The sequence below is a fragment of the Scyliorhinus torazame genome, chromosome 19 (genome assembly GCF_047496885.1).
Source record: "Scyliorhinus torazame isolate Kashiwa2021f chromosome 19, sScyTor2.1, whole genome shotgun sequence".
Lineage (NCBI taxonomy): Eukaryota > Metazoa > Chordata > Chondrichthyes > Carcharhiniformes > Scyliorhinidae > Scyliorhinus > Scyliorhinus torazame.
Genome location: NC_092725.1, coordinates 95555860 through 95575440, shown reverse-complemented (window position 1 = coordinate 95575440; position 19581 = coordinate 95555860). Strand labels below are relative to the sequence as shown.

At 50.2% G+C, this 19581-nt stretch overlaps 1 protein-coding gene across 1 annotated transcript in view; it reads right to left on the bottom strand.

Annotated features, from left to right (window-relative positions):
* Positions 1–2401, bottom strand: part of utp20 (UTP20 small subunit processome component) — a 206642-nt gene extending 204241 nt beyond the window's left edge. The window contains 1 exon segment of the mRNA XM_072484851.1: positions 2244–2401. Within this exon segment, the coding sequence (XP_072340952.1) occupies positions 2244–2288 (45 nt within the window). The 5' untranslated portion in view covers positions 2289–2401.
* Between the last annotated feature and the right edge of the window lie 17180 nt (positions 2402–19581).

Sequence of the window (19581 nt, the reverse complement as noted above, 5' to 3'; positions counted from 1 at the left end):
GAGCGGACGGACACGAGACGGGGGGAGCGGACGGACACGAGACGGGGGGAGCGGACGGACACGAGACGGGGGGAGCGGACGGACACGAGACGGGGGGAGCGGACGGACACGAGACGGGGGGAGCGGACGGACACGAGACGGGGGGAGCGGACGGACACGAGACGGGGGGAGCGGACGGACACGAGACGGGGGGAGCGGACGGACACGAGACGGGGGGAGCGGACGGACACGAGACGGGGGAGCGGACGGACACGGGACGGGCGGACGGACACGGGACGAGGGGGCGGACGGACATGGGACAGGCGGACGGACACAGGACGAGGTAGCGGACAGACACGGGACAGGCGGACGGACGGACACGGGACGGGGGGGGCCGACGGACACGGGACGGGGGGGGGCTGACGGACACGGGACGGGGGGGCGGACGGACACGGGACGGGGGGGGCGGATGGACACGGGACGGGGGGGGCGGACGGACACGGGACGGGGAGGGCGGACGGACACGGGGGGGGGGGGGGGGGGGGGGCGGACGGACACGGGACGGGGGGGGCGGACGGACACGGGACGGGACGGGGGGCGGACACGGGGGGGGGGCTGATGGACACGGGGGGGGCGGACGGACACGGGACGGGGGGGGGGGGGCGGACGGCACACGGGACGGGCAGACGGACACAGGACGAGGGGGTGGACGGACACGGGACAGGCGGACGGACACAGGACGAGGGAGCGGACGGACACGGGACAGGCGGACGGACGGACACGGGATGCGGACGGACACGGGACGGGGGGTGGGGGGGGGACGGACACGGGACGGGCGGACGGACACGGCGACGGGGGGTGGGTTGCGGACGGACACGGGACGGCGGACAGACAGACTGACGGACACAAAACTGACCACTGAGGGACACGGTACGGACCACCGGCGGAGACGGGGCGGACCACCGACGGGCACGCGACGGACCACCGGCGGGCACGGGACGGACCACCGGCGGGCACGGGACGGACCACCGGCGGGCACGGGACGGACCACCGGCGGGCACGGGACGGACCACCGGCGGGCACGGGACGGACCACCGGCGGGCACGGGACGGACCAGACGGGCACGGGACGGACCACCGACGGGCACGGGACGGACCAACGACGGGCACGGGACGGACCACCGACGGGCACGGGACGGACCACCGACGGGCACGGGACGGACCACTGACGGGCACGGGACGGACCACCGACGGGCACGGGACGGACCACCGACGGGCACGGGACGGACCACCGACGGGCACGGGACGGACCACCGAATGGCACGGGACAGACCACCGACAGGCACTGAACGGACCACCGACAGGCACTGAACGGACCACCGACGGAGTCAGGAATGGGGGGTCGGACGAACACAAGAATGGGGTACGTACAGACACGTGAACGGGGGACGTACAGAGGTGGGATGGACGGACCCACGACACGGGACAACCAGCAGACAAAGGACAGAAGGGCAGCACGGTAGCACAAGTGATTAGCACTGTGGCTTCACAGCGGCAGGGTTCATGGTTCGATTTCCCTCTGGGTCACTGTCTGTGCGGAGTCTGCACGTTCTCCCCGTGTCTGCGTTGGTTTCCTCCGGGTGCTCCGGTTTCCTCCCACAGTCCAAAGACGTGCAGGTTAGGCAGATTGGCCATGATAAATTGCCCTTAGTGACCAAAAAAGTTGACATACAACCGAAGGACATGGGACGGACGATCAACGGACACGGGACCGAGGACTGACAGACATGGGACCGAGGACCTAAGGACACAAGGAAAAGGGGACACGGGACGTACGACCGACAGACACGAGACAGGGGGGACGGACAGACGTGGGAATGAGGAACAGACAGACCGGCTCGGGACGGACAGACTGGCCAAGGACAGGATTGGGGGTGGACACAGAATTGGGGGTGGACACAGATTGGGGGGGGGACAGGACGGGGGGCAGAACGGAGGAAATGAGGGCAGGACGAGGCCACAGGATGGGGGGTCGGGGAGGGGGGGGGGGGGGAAGAGGGGCAGAACGGAGTGGGTGGGGGCAGGACCAGGCCACAGGATGGGGGGACAGGCCGGGGGGGGGGGGGGGGGGGGGGCAGAACGGAGTGGGTGGGGGCAGGACCAGGCCACAGGATGGGGGCGGACAGGCCGGGGGGGGGGGCAGAACGGGGGGGGGTGGGGGCAGGACGAGACCACAGGATGGAGGGACGCGATAGAGCCGCTCACCCGGAATGTGTTGTCGGTCCGGTGCCGGGCCGGTTTATTCTTCATGACGGGTGAGTGGGTTTGGTTCCCCCTGATCCTGGGACAAAATCGCTCCCCTTCCTTCACTGAGCCACACGTCTTCGGCTCCTGGGCGCCGCCATCTTCACTGCTGCATTGTGGGAAACTGGGCCACGTGGTCTCGGCCGCAGCAGACGTCACTGGAAAACCTGACCAATGACAGCCCGAGTCAGTGAAGGGCTCGTTTCTTCTGCGCATGCTCAGCAGAGGTTGAACCTTTCCCTCCATAAGTGGAAACTGGAGATCATTCAGCCCATCGAAACCGGTCCAGCATTCAACATCTTTCTATTCAATTCACTTTATCATTAACCATTGCTTTTTTTCGTTTTTTTAAATATATAAAAAATGAATAATAACAATAAAAAACAAAATTACCCTATCACAAAGATCTAACTTCAATTAAAATATGTATGAAAATCAATTCCAATACATTAAAGTAATCAGTCAGTGATTCCATCCCTGAGTGCATATCCTCATCTATAAATCAAATTCCTATGAAAGGTTCTTATACAGAAGAGCATAAATGAGTTCAGGAAGCCAAGAGAAAATATGTGACTAAGCTAGAGTCCCAAACTGACGACATAAACTCTCGTTGGTTGTGGCAAGGCTTAAACTATATAATGGGCTACAAAGCAAAGCCGAGTAGAATCTTCAGCAACCGAACACCCCTCCCCGTTGAACTCAATGCATTCTATGCTTGTTTTGAGCAGGAAACCAACAAACCAATGTCACCTGCCCCAATAGCCTTGAACACAACCACACCTACCATCACAGTCTCAGAAGTTAGATCGGCCTTCTCGAAAGTGAACCCACGGAACCTAATAGGCACTGACAGAGCCCCTGGTCGTGCACTCAGGTCCTACGCGGACCAACTGGTGGGTCTGTTCACAGACATCGTCAACATCTCCCTACTCCGTTCTGAGGTTCCCGCCTGCTCCAAAAAGACCACTATCATACCAGTGCCAAAGAAGAACCAGGAAACGTGCCTCAATGACTACTGACCGGTGGCCCTGACATCTATTATTATAAAGTGCTTTGAGAGGTTATTCATGAGACACATCAACTCCAACCTTCTAGATTGCTTTGATCCAGTGCAATTTGCCTACCGCCACAACTGCCCCACAGCAGATGCCATCTCCCTGGCCTTACACTCATCCCTGGAGCATCTCGACAACAAGGACGTCAGACTCCTGTTCATTGACTACAGCTCCGCCTTCAACCTCATAAGCGCAGCCAAGCTCATATCCAAATTCAAAACCTAGGACTCAGCTTCTTCCTCTGCAACTGGACCGTCAGTGTCCTGACCCACATACCGCACACAATCTGCAACAATAAACAACAACACCTCCTCCATGATAGTCCTAAATACCGCAGCCGCACAAGGCTGTGTAGTTAGCTCCCTACTATACTCCCTATATACACATGACTGGGTGGCAAAATTCAACTCCAACTCCATCTACAAGTTTGCTGATGACATGACTGTAGTGGGTCAGGTCTCAAAGAACGACGAGTCAGAGTACAGGACGGAGATAGCGAACATAATGGCATGGTGCAATGACAAAAATCTCTCCCTCAACTAAACAAAACTAAGGAGCTGGTAATTGGCTTCAGAAAGAGATGTGTCGTCCATGCCACTGTCTGTATCCATGGCCGAGGTGGAGATGGTTAACAGCTTCAAATTCCTAGGTGTGCACATCACCAACAATCTGTCCTGGTCAGATCAACGCTATGACCAAGAAAGCACCACAGCACCTATACTGCCTCAGGAAATTAAAGAATTCAGAATGTCCACAATGAATCTTACCACATATTCCACAATGGACCATAGACATCGCTCTCCCTTAGAGATGGACAACTCATTAGATTCGATTGAGATGGGGCAGCACAGTGGCGCAGTGGCTAGTACTGCTGCCTATGGTGCTGAGAACCAGGATTCGATCCCGGCCCTGGATCACTGTCTGTGTGAAGTTTGCACACTCCCCCCGTGTCTGCGTGGGTTTCACCCCCACAACCCAAAGATGTGCAGGTTAGGTGGATTGGCCACTCTAAATTGCCCCTTAATTGGAAAAAAATAATTGGGCACTCTAAATTTATTAAACAAAAGATTAGATTTAGATTGATTGTCACGTGTACTGAAGCACAGTAAAAAGTATTGTTCTGCGTATAGTCCAGGCAGATCGCTCCAGACATAAAAACATAGAACATACAATAAATATATGAAAATACATAATGAGAATACATAAACATAGACAATGGGTGAAGTATACATATGCTATAAGTGTAGAGAAGATGCGTAGAAAGATCAGTTCAGTCCATAAGATCAGTTCAGTTCATAAAAGGGCAATTCAGGAGTTTGGTAACAGTGGGAAAGAAGCTGTTTTTGAATCTATTGGTGCGTGTTCTCAAACGTTTGTATCTTCTGTCCGATGGTGAAAGAGAGAATAACCGGGGTGGGAGGGGTCTTTGATTATGCTGCCCGCTTTCCCAAGGCAGCTAGAGGTGTAGACAGTCAATGAATGGGAGGCGGGTTCGCGTGATGGACTGGGCTGTGTTCACAACTCTCTGTGTTCTGAAGGTCTTGGGATGAGCAGTTGCTATACAAAGCTGTGATGCAGCCAATTAGGATGCTTTCTATGGTACACCTCTAGAAATTGGTAAGATTTTTTGTGGACATTCTGAATTTCACATGACCTTGGTCTTGAGACCGCATGGTGTGACTTTACCGCCACCTGCTGCTTGGAGGTCTCATACCTCCAACTATGATATGGCCCTTAGGCATATCACCACAAGATCAATTCTGATTCTTCTCAGGGGGAGATGGTAGTGCTTGTGGTAACATTTTTGGACTACTCAGCCAGAGGTCTAGGCTAATGTTCTGATGACATTCAAATTCAATTAATAATCTGGAATTTAAAGCTAGTCTCAGTAATGGTGACTATAACAACTATCATTAATTGTCATAAAAATCCATCTGGTTCACTAATGCCTTCTAGGGAAGGAAATCTGCGGCCATTACCCAGATCCATAGCAATGCAGATTTATTTTAACTGCCCTCTGAAATGGTGTGGCAAGCCACTCAGTAATTAGGGGGGTGGAGGGCAATATCATTTTGCCATCGATGCAAGGGAAGATCGAATACAGATAGGGGTGACAGCTTTGCTGAATGCCCTCAGTCCACAAGCTTGATAAACAGCATCAGATCTGACCCCATCCAACCTCTCACCCCCCAATTTTGTTTTGCATCACAAAAGCAGAACATGTCGCAGAGGAAGGTCACGGCCATTACAATCAATTGCTTCTTTATATTAGGAGCAAGAAAAAGAAAATGCTGGAAATTCGGAGCAGGTTAGGTAACATCAATGGGGAAAGCAATTCAGAGTGAACTTTTCATATTGCTGGTATTGTCACAGTTCATAGAATTTTACAGCACCCATCAAGGTGATGTCAGCTCCTTCAAAGAGCTCTCCATTTAATCCCATACCTCAGCTTTCTGTTATTAATGCTGCAAATCAATCTACTTTGAATACTTGTCAGATTGCCTTTGGAAATTACTATACAATCTGATGTCCCCCCGGTTTTAGATGTTAATGTCCTCTGAAAAAATATTCATTTCCCTTCTAACTCTTTTGCCAATTAATAAAGATCTGTGATGAGGGCCGCACAGTGGCGCAGTGGTTAGCACTTCTGCCTCACAGCGCCAAGGACCGGGGTTCGATCCTGGCCCCAAGTCACTATCCGTGTAGAGTTTGCATATTCTCCCCATGTCTGCATGGGTCTCACCCCCACAACCCAAAATGATGTGCAGGGTAGGTGGATTGGCCACGCTAAATTGCCCCTTAATTCGAAAAATAAAATAAAAATGTTTTTCAAAAATCAAATATTATAGATCTGTGATCTCTGTTTACCAACTCACTAACCAAAGAAAACTGTTTCTCCCTACTTGCTCCATCAAAGCCCTTCGTCATTTTGAATATAACTCTTAAGTTAACCCAGTGTTTCTCTCTTCACAAGCTACCCTACCTGACGAGAGTTTCCAACATTTCCTGGGGTTTCCTTTCAAATTTCCAACATAATTTTAGATTCTCCTCCTTTTAAAATGCCCATCTTTATTTTCAGATTCCTCCAGGGCGTCACAACTCTATCTCTGCAACCTCCTATGGCCTCAATGTGAAATAATTTGTGCTTTGATTTGAAATGATGCAGCTAAGTTCTGAATTTAGGGTCAGCATTCCATTTAGAATGTCATTCTGACAAAGTGAGACGAAATTGATAAAAGTTTTATTGGCTATGTTTATTTGGAGCGCAGGCGTGCTGGGCAAAGGTAAAGTCATTGACAAATATCAGTCTTCCATCTAGCTTGCACGGCATTATCCTTACCATTAACTACATTAACTATTACATCTAACAATCCTTAACTTGAGGGGAAGGTGTTTCTTCTGAGTCTCCACTTATTTTTATTTATAGGTTCTGCTTCTGCATTATTTAGTACACTGACCTAATTTCCCCTGTGTCTGAACATATAATTATTAGAACACAAATTACTATACATTGAGCTATTATAAAATACATACATATAAGGTGATGCCAAGCTCCATATTAGACCCCGTTTCTCTCCAATCATGTTCTCCTAGCCCAATTGTCGTAACTGTTTATCTATTCCATTATTACATGGACATTAAGAGCGGGATTCTCCGACCCCCCGCCAGGTCCGATGCCGTGAATCTCACCCCGCCGCTCCGACGCCGGCTGCCGAATTCTCCGGCACCGGTTTTCAGGCGGAGATTGCGCCGCGCCGGTCGGGAGCCATTGGCAGCGGCCCCCCGGCAATTCTCCGGGCCCCGATGGGCCGAGCGGCCACCCGTTTTTGGCCAGTCCCGCTGGCGTGGAATAGACATGGTCCATACTGGCAGGACCTGGCTTGGAGGGCGGCTAGCGGAGCCCTCGCGGGACGCGGGTGGATCCGGCCCCCGGGGGGCCCCCACGGTGCCCTGGCAAGTGATCGGGGCCCACCGATCTGCAGGTGGGCCTTTGCCGTGGGGGCACTCTTTCCCTCCGCACCGGCCTGTGTGAGGCTCCGCCAAGGCCGGCGCAGAGAAGAAACCCCCTGCGCATGCGCAGGAAACATAGCAGCGATTCTGCGCAAGCGCCAGAACACGCTGGCGGGCCAACTCGCACCGGAAGCCCTTCGGCGCCAGCCTAGCCCCCGGATATGCGGAGGATTCCGCAACTTCCGGACGACCCAACGCCAGCGTGGTTCACGCTGCTCTTTGCTGCCGGTACGGGACGCCCCGCCTATTCCGGGAGAATTCCGGCCTAAGTGTTCACTGCTGAACTCCAGGAGTGGTGTAGGATCTGAGGCAAGGTCTGATTTCTTAAAAGTGGGGTCATTACTGTAATAGTAATTCAATTACTCCATCGGTAAGGAGTGACCCAATGTCATTTGACAACAGAGCTTTACACATCCATCAGACCTGAGGAGTAGACAGCTCTTTGTCCCATTCTGCAATGCTCTTCTGTTGTCATAAAGCAACATTCCCGGGCAGCATGGTGGCTCATTGGTTAGCACTGCAGGCTCACGGCGCCGAGGTTCCCGGTTCGATCCCGGCTCTGGGTCACTGTCCATGTGGAGTTTGCACATATTCCCCTTGTTTGCGTGGGTTTCGCCCCCACAACCCAAAAGATGTGCAGGGTAGGTGGATTGGCCACACTAAATTGGCCCTTAATTGGAAAAATGAATTGGGTACTCTAAATTTAAAAAAAAAAATTTTTTTTAAATAATGCAACATTCCCCTCTTTCTTTATGGCCGACATAGATACCCTTACAATTGGACATTAATTTCATTCAACATAGCAGGCCTGGGGAGATGAGAGGTCCCAACATGCTTGGTGCTCCATCACCTAGCACCCACATAACCAAGCATTGCTTCTTTTTTGACAACCATTTCTACCCACCGCACCCCAGCCACTCAGATTATTGTTGTTTTAGGCCAGGGTCTTCACAATGAACCAACCTCATCCCATAATAATGGTACTGATTTTTTCACTTTACTCCTAAGGAAAGTGAAATCCACTCTTTGGTTCAGCTATGAGACTGACAGACTGACAGAATGGCTTGGCTGGGTAGCTGGGACCCATGGTTTTGTCTTTCCCGAGTCATCATCTGGCCAAATTCAGGATTTTTTTCCCTCTAATAGATCTCTAAATCAGTCACCAATAGTGTTCTCCAGTTAGATATATAGATCCCACACATCAGATGCATGTTAATGTTATCCACTATCTCTCCTTATTCCTTTATAACCTCATTAATTTTATCTACCAACTCTTTGTCGCCATTGGTTGGCTCCATGAAGGACAGGATACTCAATACAATTACTCGTTCACCAATTTGATTCCTACTTCTTTTTGTCCTTTCAACAAGTTTTGAAATTGCTGAATTAGTTTCCCATATAAATTTTTGGCATACTATCGGAACAGGATTATGTTAATTGTTCCACAATCTTTACCCCACAGCAAGGTAAACCCAACTTATTGTTAGCTTAAAACTTCAGCTAAGAGAACTTTCAGATTGTTAAAGGAGATGATCGGTAAGAGGCATGTGGTCAGTGAGGGGACACTTCCACCTGAGTGAGACAGAAACTCTGTGAGTATATTTAGGAATCTGGTCCAAAGTGGGAATTTGGTGCATAGGGAGAAAGAGGTGCTGTGGTAAGGGTTACTGCAAGAAGTAAAGATTACTGAATGGAGAGTTCAGTGAAGGGCAGGCAGGGGGTGCTTTTTTATTCTACTCCAGTATTTGATTTCCATATGGGTGCAGCAGAAGGAGCAGGTAAATCAGTAATGGGTATTACGAGAAACTACGAGCTTTATCAGTATTGTAAATACTGTATTGTTTTATCAGTATTGTCAAGTATATTGACAGTGCCAAAACCTATTGGAAAGTGTTGGTTTTATTAATTATAAATTAATTAATTAACAATTATTAATTCATTAACGCATATTCGGGATGTCAGGGAAGGTGATGCGTTGGGATTGCAGGATGTGGAAGCTCCTGGATACCAGCGTAATCCAGGGCTAACATCTCTGCAGTAAGTGTTTGCGGCTGCAGGAACTTTGGGCAGGATTTTGAGCCCGCGTCCAACGGCAGCATAAATGGCAACAAGGGCTCAATATTCTGCGAGAGTCAGGAAATGAGATTCTCGCCAGCGAGATCTCATCTCCCAGTTTCCCCCAACCCTCAACGGTGACGTAATATTGTTACGACACCTTGGTCGAGTGCGCAGTCAATTCCAGCCCCACAGACCCTGGAGTCCCAACAGAAGCGAATTCACCAACCATTCGGGTATTTTCATGAGATCTTTGACCATTGCCTGCTTCGATGAGCTACAGGCACAGGGGGCGGGATTCTCCGCAATCGGCGTGATGTCCGCTGACTGGCGCCAAAAACGGCGCGAATCAGTCCGGCATCGCGCCGCCCTAAAGGTGCGGAATTCTCCACATCTTGGGAGCCGAGCCCTCACCTTGAGGGGCTAGGCCCGCGCCGGACTGATTTCCGCCCCGCCAGCTGGCGGGAAAGGCCTTTGGTGCCCCGCCAGCTGGCGCGGAAATGACTTTGCCATGCGGCGCATGCGCAGGAGCGTCAGCGGCCGCTCACGGCATCCCCGTGCATGCGCAGTGGAGGGGTTCTCTTCCACCTCCGCCATAGAGACCGTGGCGAAGACGGAAGGGAAAGAGTGCCCCCCACGGCACAGGCCCGCCCGCGGATCGGTGGGCCCCGATCGCGGGCCAGGCCACCGTGGGGGCAACCCCCGGGTCCAGATCGCCCCGCGCCCCCCCTGGACCCCGGAGCCCGCCCACGCCGTCTGCTCCCGCCGGTATGGTAGGTGGTTCAATCCACGCCAGCTGGTGTGGGTTGACAGCGGTGGGACTTCGGCCCATCGCGGACCGGAGAATCGCCGGGGGATTTCTGCCGACCGGCGCGATTCCCGCCCCCACCGAATCTCCGGTGGCGGAGAATTCGGGACACGGCGGGGGCGGGATTCACGCCAGCCCCGGCGATTCTCCGACCCGGTGGGGGGGTCGGAGAATCACGCCCCAGATTTGTAAGTAAAATATTTTTAAAACTGTATATTTATAATAAGGAAAAAGATGAACATATAATGGTAAGAATGGAACAATTATCTGCTACTATGACTATTCCCCAAACCCCATCCCACCCTCCACCCAGACACGCACAAGACAGATATACGGTGGGGGTGGGAAAGAATTGAAAATAGTTGGACAAGATTGAACTTCTATCTAAGCCAGGAGTATACATCCTGTGATATTATTTCTGCTTCCAACATATTGCTGGGCCCTTCATTTACTAGGGAATATTCCGGGTTGCATAGCTCCTTCCAGAATGGCCTTCCTGATTTCCACTTTGCACTTATAGTTAGTTTCCAACATCGGCTTTCTTTTTGGTGCAGAGGTAATAGTGACGTGGAGAGCCCTTGCCTAGTTATTTTTTTAAAACTTGCATTTATATAATGAATTTGATGACCACCAGATATTCCAGAACACTTTACCGTTATGTAAGAAATGTGCCAATTTGCGCACAGCAAGATCCCAGAGACAACACGATGGTAATGAACAGCTAAACCTGTTTAATGAATGTTGACTGAGGGACAAAACATGTCCAGGATACTGGGCAGATACATTTCTTGGAAATAATGCCATGGGATCTTTTATTTCAACAACCCGTGAGGTCAAACAGGCCCTGGTCTAACAGTTTGTCTGAAGGACAGCACACCCAACATTACAGGTCAACATTACAGAACTCCTTCAGTACCACTCTGGAGTTTTAGCCTTGGATTTTGTGCTCATGTCCTGGAGTGGGACTTGAACCCACAAACTTGTGACTCACGGGTGATGGTGCTACCAAGTGAGCCACAGCTGATTCCGTATTACCGCTTTCCCTTGCGTAACCTGAGGCTTAAAGCAATGATCAGATATAGTCCCATTCAAATGAATTGAACTCATTTAAGTCCTCCATGTCTCCTTTTGCCACATGTGGTTTCAATTTGTAACCTTGCGGCCCAGCATAACCCCCACTTTAGCATTAACACCAGGCCAGGGGATCGAACCTGGTTCAATGGAGAGTGCAGGAGAGCATGTCAGGAACAAAACTAGGCATGTCCAAAAGTGAGCTGTCAACCTGTCGAAGCTACAACACAGGACTACTTGTGTGCCAAATAGCACGTGATAGAGCTAAGCGATCCCACATACAACAGATCACAACAAAGCTTTTCAGTCTTGCCTTGTGGCAATAACCTTTACCCAGTTGTCATCAATTTGTTTCTAACTTGAAGTCTGTTTAACCCACCATGGTTAAATATTAGACACCTGCAAGGTTCAGTCAGATGCCTTAAGTTTCAACATAATCCTGTTGCATTCGTTTTGTAGAAAACAGAAAAGTTAATTATTATGTGAATTACATTCATTGGAAATAAATTCTCAAGCTTGAAGCCACATATTACTGATTAAGCATGGCTAACTGAGATAAACATGCTTTTATGAGTGAGATTAACTATTCAGCTTCCCTTCTGTCGCTGGCAGGTCAGGTGCAGGCGATAAAAATGAATGTGCTGCCGCGTTTTTAGTTTGTATTTCAGTGCCTGCCGATTTATTTGCCAACGGCATTTTTCCAGAAGGTGGATAAGTTGATCATCTTGTTTTTTTTGGGGGGAAGGCAGCCAGGGTTAGAAGGTAGTTCTGCAGAAAGGACAGCAGGCAGGTGGGTTGGACCTCCCGAATTTATTGTACTATTATTGGGAGGTGAATGCCGACAAGGTGAGGTGTTAGGTTGGAAGGGGGAGGCTGTGGGGGGGGGGGGGGGGGGGGGGGGGGGGGGAGTCCCAGTGAGTTAGAATGGAGGAGAGTCTGTGCAAGGGGTCAGGGCTGAGGGCATTGGTAACTGTGCCGCTCCCGATGACCCAGTTAAATATTCTGGGAGTCCGGTGGTGGTGTCAACGCTGAAGATTTGGAAGCAGTTGCGGCAGCATTTTAAGTTGTGGGCGGGGTCAAGAGAGATGCCAATTAGGTGGGACCAGAGGTTTGAGCCAGGGAAGTTGGATGGGAGGTTTCGGAGATGAGAGGAGAGGGGAGTCAGGGTATTAAAAGACTTGTTCCTGAGAGGTCGTTTTGCGAGAATGCGGAGTTGGGGGAGAAATATGGACTGGGGCAGGGGGAAGTATTTAGGTACCTGCAGCTCCAGGACTTTGTCAGGAAGGAGGTTCAGAGCTTCCCGGTGGCGCCAGCCCCCTCGTTGTTGGAAGAGGTATTGACGGCAGCGGGAATGGAGAAGGGGATAGTGTAGGCGATCTATGGGATGTTTTTGGGGAAGAATAAGGTATCCTTGGAGGGGATTAAAGCCAAGTATAAGGAAGGGTTGGGGGAGGTTATGGAGGATGGTCTGTGGTGTGAGGTGCTACGGAGGGTAAACGGCTCAACCTTGTGTTCATATGGTTTGGTCCTGCTCGAAGCTGGAGGTGTATTGGAGGGAGGTTTTTAAGGTCATCTCAGGGGTGGTACATGTGAGTTTTGAGCCAGGGCCCGTAGAAGCCATTTTCGGCGAGTCGACCAGGTTGAGCTGCAGGCAGGTGCGGGGGAGATGTTTTAGCCTTCACTTCGCTGATTGCCCGGAGGCGGGTCCTGTTGGGGTGGAGGTCAGCTTCTCTGCCCTGTGCCTCGGCTTGGCGGGGGGGACCTGCTGGAATTTGTGACGCTCGGGAAGGTGACGTTTGAACTGAGGGGGGGGGATGGAAGGGTTCTACAATTCATGGGCATTGTTTATCATGCACCTTCAAGAATTGGATGACATCGAACATTGCGGGGGAGGAGGGCTATTGGGGGGGGGCTGAGTACATTGTTTATGGGATGACCTTTAATTCTCTTTTGTTTTTTTGATTTAATTGTATTTGGGATGTATGGGTGATGTTTGGGTTTGCATGATGAAGGGGATGCTGTTTGGGGGATTGATACTATATTTGTTATTGTTGGTTATCTTTTGTTGTGTATTTGATGAAAATGTGGAAAATGAGGAGAATTAAAAAAAGATTTAAAAAGGAACTATTCAGCTTACTGATATGAAAGATTTAAAAAATATCTTGTTACAGCTTCTCCCATTTTGCTTGGAGTCATCACAATTCTCGTTGATCACCCTACTCCATTTTCTCCTGTCAGTCGCCCATTCCTCTTCCAGTCCCACTGGGGCAGCACGGTAGCATTGTGGATAGCACAATTGCTTCACAGCTCCAGGGTCCCAGGTTCGATTCCGGCTTGGGTCACTGTCTGTGCGGAGCCTGCACATTCTCCCCGTGTCTGCGTGGGCTTTCTCCGGGTGCTCCGGTTTCCTCCCACAGTCCAAAGATGTGCGGGTTAGGTGGATTGGCCATGCTAAATTGCCCATAGTGTCCAAAATTGCCCTTCGTGTAGGGTGGGTTACTGGGTTATGGAGATTAGGTGGGGTTACCGGGTTATGGGGATAGGGTGGAGGTTTGGACCTTGGGTAGGGTGCTCTTTCCAAGAGCCGGTGCAGACTCGATGGGCCGAATGGCCTCCTTCGGCACTGTAAATTCTATGTCTATGTCTATGTCACTGTGTTTAAATATTCACATCTGTCCATCTCCCTCTTCTCCTTCTCCCAGCATTTCCACCTCCAACACTTGCCTCACCACATTTCCTCTCTATCTCTGTGCAACAGATGTCCATACCATTTCAATCTTTTCTCAGCTATTTCTTTGATGCTCCCACAGTCTTCATTGACTGGTTCCTGATATTGTCCCTTTTCCATCACTCCGTGCATCCATCTCAGCATGCGCACATCATGAGTGTCCAGTCATCGTTCCTATCCTTCATGTTGCCCAGGTTTCTGCACCATATAACAAGGCCGGTTTCCACAAATGTCTTGCATAACACTCAACTGCACTTTTGTTGCAACCAGAGCTAATCCATTGCTTAATTTCCATGTCAATACTCCCATTTTCTGACACCACTGACTCCGGGCACTTGAAGTTATTCACCTTCCCCAAGCCTTCACCAATAATCTTTACATCTTCACTCTGATCCTCTTCCCTCGGCTCAAACGGACAGTCCATAAATTGGGTCCTTTGTCTACCGATCTTCATACTCTTTCTTCCAGTGCTTTTTGCTAGTTTTTCAGGTACTCAAAGTTCTGATCCCAGTTGGTGTTACTACTGAACGGGAAAGTCCGAGCTGGAACCCTAGCTCAAAAGACTGTAGCTTTTACTTTTGTTAGTAAATGTGTATGAACAGAGTCACACGACTGCCAATAAGCTTTCAATAACAAAAATAATCAAACATGAAAAGTTTGACCACAATACAACGCTCCTTCACTCCCACATGTCTTCACAAATGCATACAGATTTTAAGGATAACCCATGTTACAAAATAAAACTTGTGTTATTGGGTTTTCAGTAAACATGAGACCCTGTAACCCAACAGGCTAACTGTGGTCAGACAATGCCCCACTTTGAATCCAAGTGGTGGATTTCACCTAATCAAGCTTCTGTGGATTTGTCCTCAAACCCCCCCCCCCCACCAGATGATTGTTACTTGAGAGTTTCCACACTCTCCTCTCAAAAAGACATGCTTTAGAATCTTCTTACAAACAATACTTTCCCGCAGCTTTCAGCAAGGATCCACCGCCAGGGTTTTCAACTCACCTTTTATTTATTTTTTTTGTCTTAATAGCTAAGGGCATTCAGGTTTTTCACACATTCTCGCAGGGAACTAACCACCAATTGCTTAACATTTGCTTCAGCTCCGAGGGTGAGAAGGGTGTTCCTGGAGCGGTGCAGGGATAGGGGGGGGTTGGCGCTGCCTAACCTCTGTGGGTATTATTGGGCCGCCAACGTGGCGATGGTGCATAAGTGGGTGATGGAGGGGGATGAGGCAGTATGAAAGAGGCTGGAGATGGCGTCCTGTGTGGGTACGAGCCTGGAGGCGCTGGTGACGGCGCCGCTTCCTCCAACAAGGTATACCATGAGCCCGGTGGTGGCGGCTACCCTCAAAATCTGGGGGCAATAGAGATGTCACAGGGGGAGGGTTCCTGAGCTGGCACAGGGCAGGTATTAGAAGGATGGGGGACCTGTTTGTGGACGAGAAGTTCGCGAGCCTGGGTGAGCTAAAGGAAATGTTCGGGCTCCCCCCAGGGAACACCTTCAGATATATGCAGGTAAGGGTATTTGTTCGGCGGCAGGTGGTGGAGTTCCCACTGTTGCCACCACGCAGGGTCCAGGACAGGGTGTGTCGGGGGTGTGGGTTGGAGAGGGGAGGATCTCGGCAACATATCAGGTGATGCAGGAGGAGGCCTCGGTGGAGGAGCTAAAGGGTAAGTGGGAAGAGAAGTTGGGTGAGGAGATTGATGAGGGGACGTGGGGGGATGCCCTGGGGAGAGTGAACTCTTCCTCCTCTTGCGCGAGGCTCAGTCCCATACAATTTCAGGTGCTGTATAAGGCTCACATGACCGGGGCAAGGATAAGCAGGTTCTTTGGGTGCGAGGACAGGTGTGTTAGGTGCTCAGGGAGCCCAGCAAACCACACCCACATGTTCTGGGCGTGCCCAGCGCTGGAGGACGTTTGGAAGGGTGTAGCGAGGACGGTGTTGAGGGTGGTAGGTTCCAGGGTCAAGCCGGGCTGGGGGCTCGCAATATTTGGGGTGGCAGAGGAGCCGGGAGTGCAGGAGGCGAAAGAGGCCGGTATTCTGGCCTTTGCGTCCCTGGTAGCCCGGCGAAGGATTCTTCTTCAGTGGAAGGATGCGAGGCCCCCAAGCGTGGAATCCTGGATCAACGATATGGCGCGGTTTATTAAATTGGAGAGGGTGAAATTTGCCTTAAGGGGATCGGTGCAAGGGTTCTTCAGGCAGTGGCAACCGTTCCTAGACTTCCTCGCAGAACGTTAGAAGATGGTCAGATGGGGGTGGGGGGGGGGTGGGGGCAAGGGGGGGGGGGGTTGCTCGGGGTGGGGGTTGATTCATTTTTCTTGAGGGGGCGTGTATATTTGCCTCTGTGTTGATGAAGGCTGTTAATTTATTATTTATGTATATGGGGGGGTTGTTCGTTTCTTTCTGTATTTTGTTGTTGATATTTTGTGAAAATGTGAATAAATTTTTTTTTAAAAAAACATTTGCTTCAGCTATTGTTTCACAGGCTGTCACCAGTCTTTGATTTCTCATGAGCCAACTTCACCAGGTCTGTACTTTTCAGCTCTTATCTTAACTAATGAACAGTACCCTATGCCAATTGCAGTTCCTCTGTTCCTTTAGCTTCAGTTTCCTGGAATTTATCTTTTCATTCGATAGTTTCTAGAACTTACTGGCCTTTGGTTTCTCTGGAACTTGTTTTCTTGTTCATTATCCATTGTTTTGCTTCCACGTCTGACAGAGCTGAGAGAGTTGTTCTCCCTCTCTCACTGCTAAGCCCCTTCTGCTACTGTCTCAGTTTAAAAATTAATATCAAAAATCCTTCCTGACCTAAAAAACGGCCCTCTGGTTGCTAAGCAACAGCTCAATCCTTCGCCAAGCCCTTGTTTACGGTTCATGTCGTAAACTTTCTAAGCTCAAAAGAGACACAGTTTAAATTGAAAGCTATCCCACACCCCCATACGTGCGAACACCTTTGTTTAACATGAATCTAACCAGAAATTTACCCTTTCTTACTACAGAAAAACTAAATTAAACTCACTTAAATCAATACTTCATTCCTAACATCCAACAATACAAACATAGATCATTTAAAACTACCTCTGTTTCCTGACATCTACCATGTTCCCATTATCCCCGCCACTTGGCTCAATGTCATCTGCAAACATCATTAACCATTTATTTCCTATCTCACTTTAATTTTCTCTAAAGCCAATCACTGCCCCAATTTGGTTCAAGACATTAGATGACGGACTAAAAATTGCTGAGTTCTCAAGATGGAATCATAGATTTGTAACAGCTCAGCTAGGGGTTGGTTGGCCTGCCATGTATTTACTGATCTTCCCAACTCAACTGGTCCTTTTCCCCGCAGCCCTGCAAATCTTTTTTCTTCAGCTAATTATTCAATTTAATTTGGTGAGCCGTGACTGAACCTGACTCTGCCACAGCCTCAGACAGTGCATTCCAGATCCTAACCGCACACTGTGTAAAAACATTTGTCTTCATGTCATATTCGTTTTTTTTATGCCGCCTTAAATCTGTGTCCTCGGATTCTCAATCATTCCACCAACGGGAATCGTTTCTCCCTATCTCACTGTCCCAACCCCTCATGAATTTGAACATCTCTAATGAATCACCACTCAACCTTCTCTCCTCTGAGGAGAAAACAGGGAGATTTTCTTCTTTTATTATTAATTTTACAGGATGTGAGCACCACTCAGAAAGCCAGCATGTATTGCCCATTCTTAATTGCCCTTGAGAAGGTGGTGGTGAGCTGCCTTCTAGAACCATTGCAGTCCCTGTGGTGTAGGTACTGTTAGAGACTGAGGCTGGGATCTTCCATCGTGAGTCTGCCCCTCTACCACTGCTAGCGAGGACGGATAACTTGGTGCCGAGCCAAAACTGGGCAGCACAGTAGCACAGCGGTTAGCACCGTTGCTTCACAGCGCCAGGGTCCCAGGTTCGATTCCAGCTTGGGTCACTGTGTGTGCGGAGTCTGCACATTCTCCCCGTGTCTTCTTGGGTTTCCTTTGGATGTTCTGGTTTCCTCCCACAAGTCCCGAAAGACATGCTTGTTAGGTGAATTGGACATTCTGAATTCTCCCTCTGTGTACCTGAACAGGCACCGGATTGTGGCGACTAGGGGATTTTCACAATAACTTCATTGCAGTGTTAATGTAAGCCTACTTGTGGCACTAATAAATATTATTATTATATTATTATTATTTAGTATTATTATTTTTTTTATTATTAACTCCATTCACTGCAGCAGGAGCAGAGATTCCCACTGGTGTGAATGAAAGGAGAAACTGCCTAGAGAATTTTGGAAACTCCGCACTGAGAGCATACATTGACTATTGTTCTTTACAAAATGCATTTTAATTAATTTAGCAATTATCAAAAAAATTGAACAGAAGAACCAATTCTTAATAATTAATTTTCAGGACATACATGTTGCCGACATGGCTGATAGCTCATTCCTATTTGCTCTCAGGAATTTTATGCAACTGTGTGACTCACTTGACCAATTCAGAGGACAGTTAAGATTCAGCCGCATCGACGCCTCAAGACCAAGACGAGATAAAGATGGGGGAGGGTGGGGGTTTCCTTCCTTAATGTATATCAGTGATTTAATAATGTTTTTAGGGCTCTCTAACAGCTTCATGGCTGCCTTCATTTATATCAGCTTTTAATTTCCCTACAAATGAATATTTTTTTTTAATGTTGAGGTAATTAGTAGAGATGCATTTCAAATTAATGTCACCATATCCCCCAAGGACCAGAGGCTGCTCCCCCCCCCCCCCCCTTCTGAGGGCGATCTGACTGGTGGTGGTTTAACCTGAAGGTCACCATCCCCCAGGCGAGGGGCAAGGTTGAGAAGGCAGGTCCTTCACGGATAGCCTCAGCCGGCACGAGAATTAAATCCACTCTCAGCCATCCAGCCAACCATGATGTATTTAAGGGGAAACTGGATGGATACATGAGGGAGAAAGGAATAGAAGATTTTGCTGATATTGTGAGCTAAAGAGGAGTGGTGGAGGTTTGTCTGAAGCATGTCATAACCCCACAAGGACCAAGGGGAGACTATCATTGATCTCCCATGGGACAGATGGGGCGGGATTCTCCGCGATCTGTGCGATGGTCCGACGCCTGCGTCAAAAACGGTGCGAACCACTCCGGCGTCGGGCCGACCGGAAGTAGCAGAATCCTCTGCACGTCCGGGGGCTAGGCTGGCGCAGGAGGGGTTGGCGCCGCGCCAGCCGGTGTTGAAGGGACTGCGCGAGTTAGCGTGTGCACAGGACCGCCGGCGTGGTTCTGCGCATGCGCAGACCGGCTGGAGTATTCGGGCGCATGCGCAGGGTGGGGTGTCTTCTCCGCGCTGACCATGGCGGAGCGCTACAGGGGCTGGCGTGGAGGGAAGAAGTGCCCCGATCGCAGGCCAGGCTACCGTGGCGGCCCTCTCCGCGGTCGCATCACCCCGTGCCCCCCTGAGGACTGCACCAGCCAACTTTCTTGCCAGGTCTCGCCGTGTGGGACCATGTCCAATCCACGCCGGCGGGACTGGCCAAAAACGAGCGGCCGC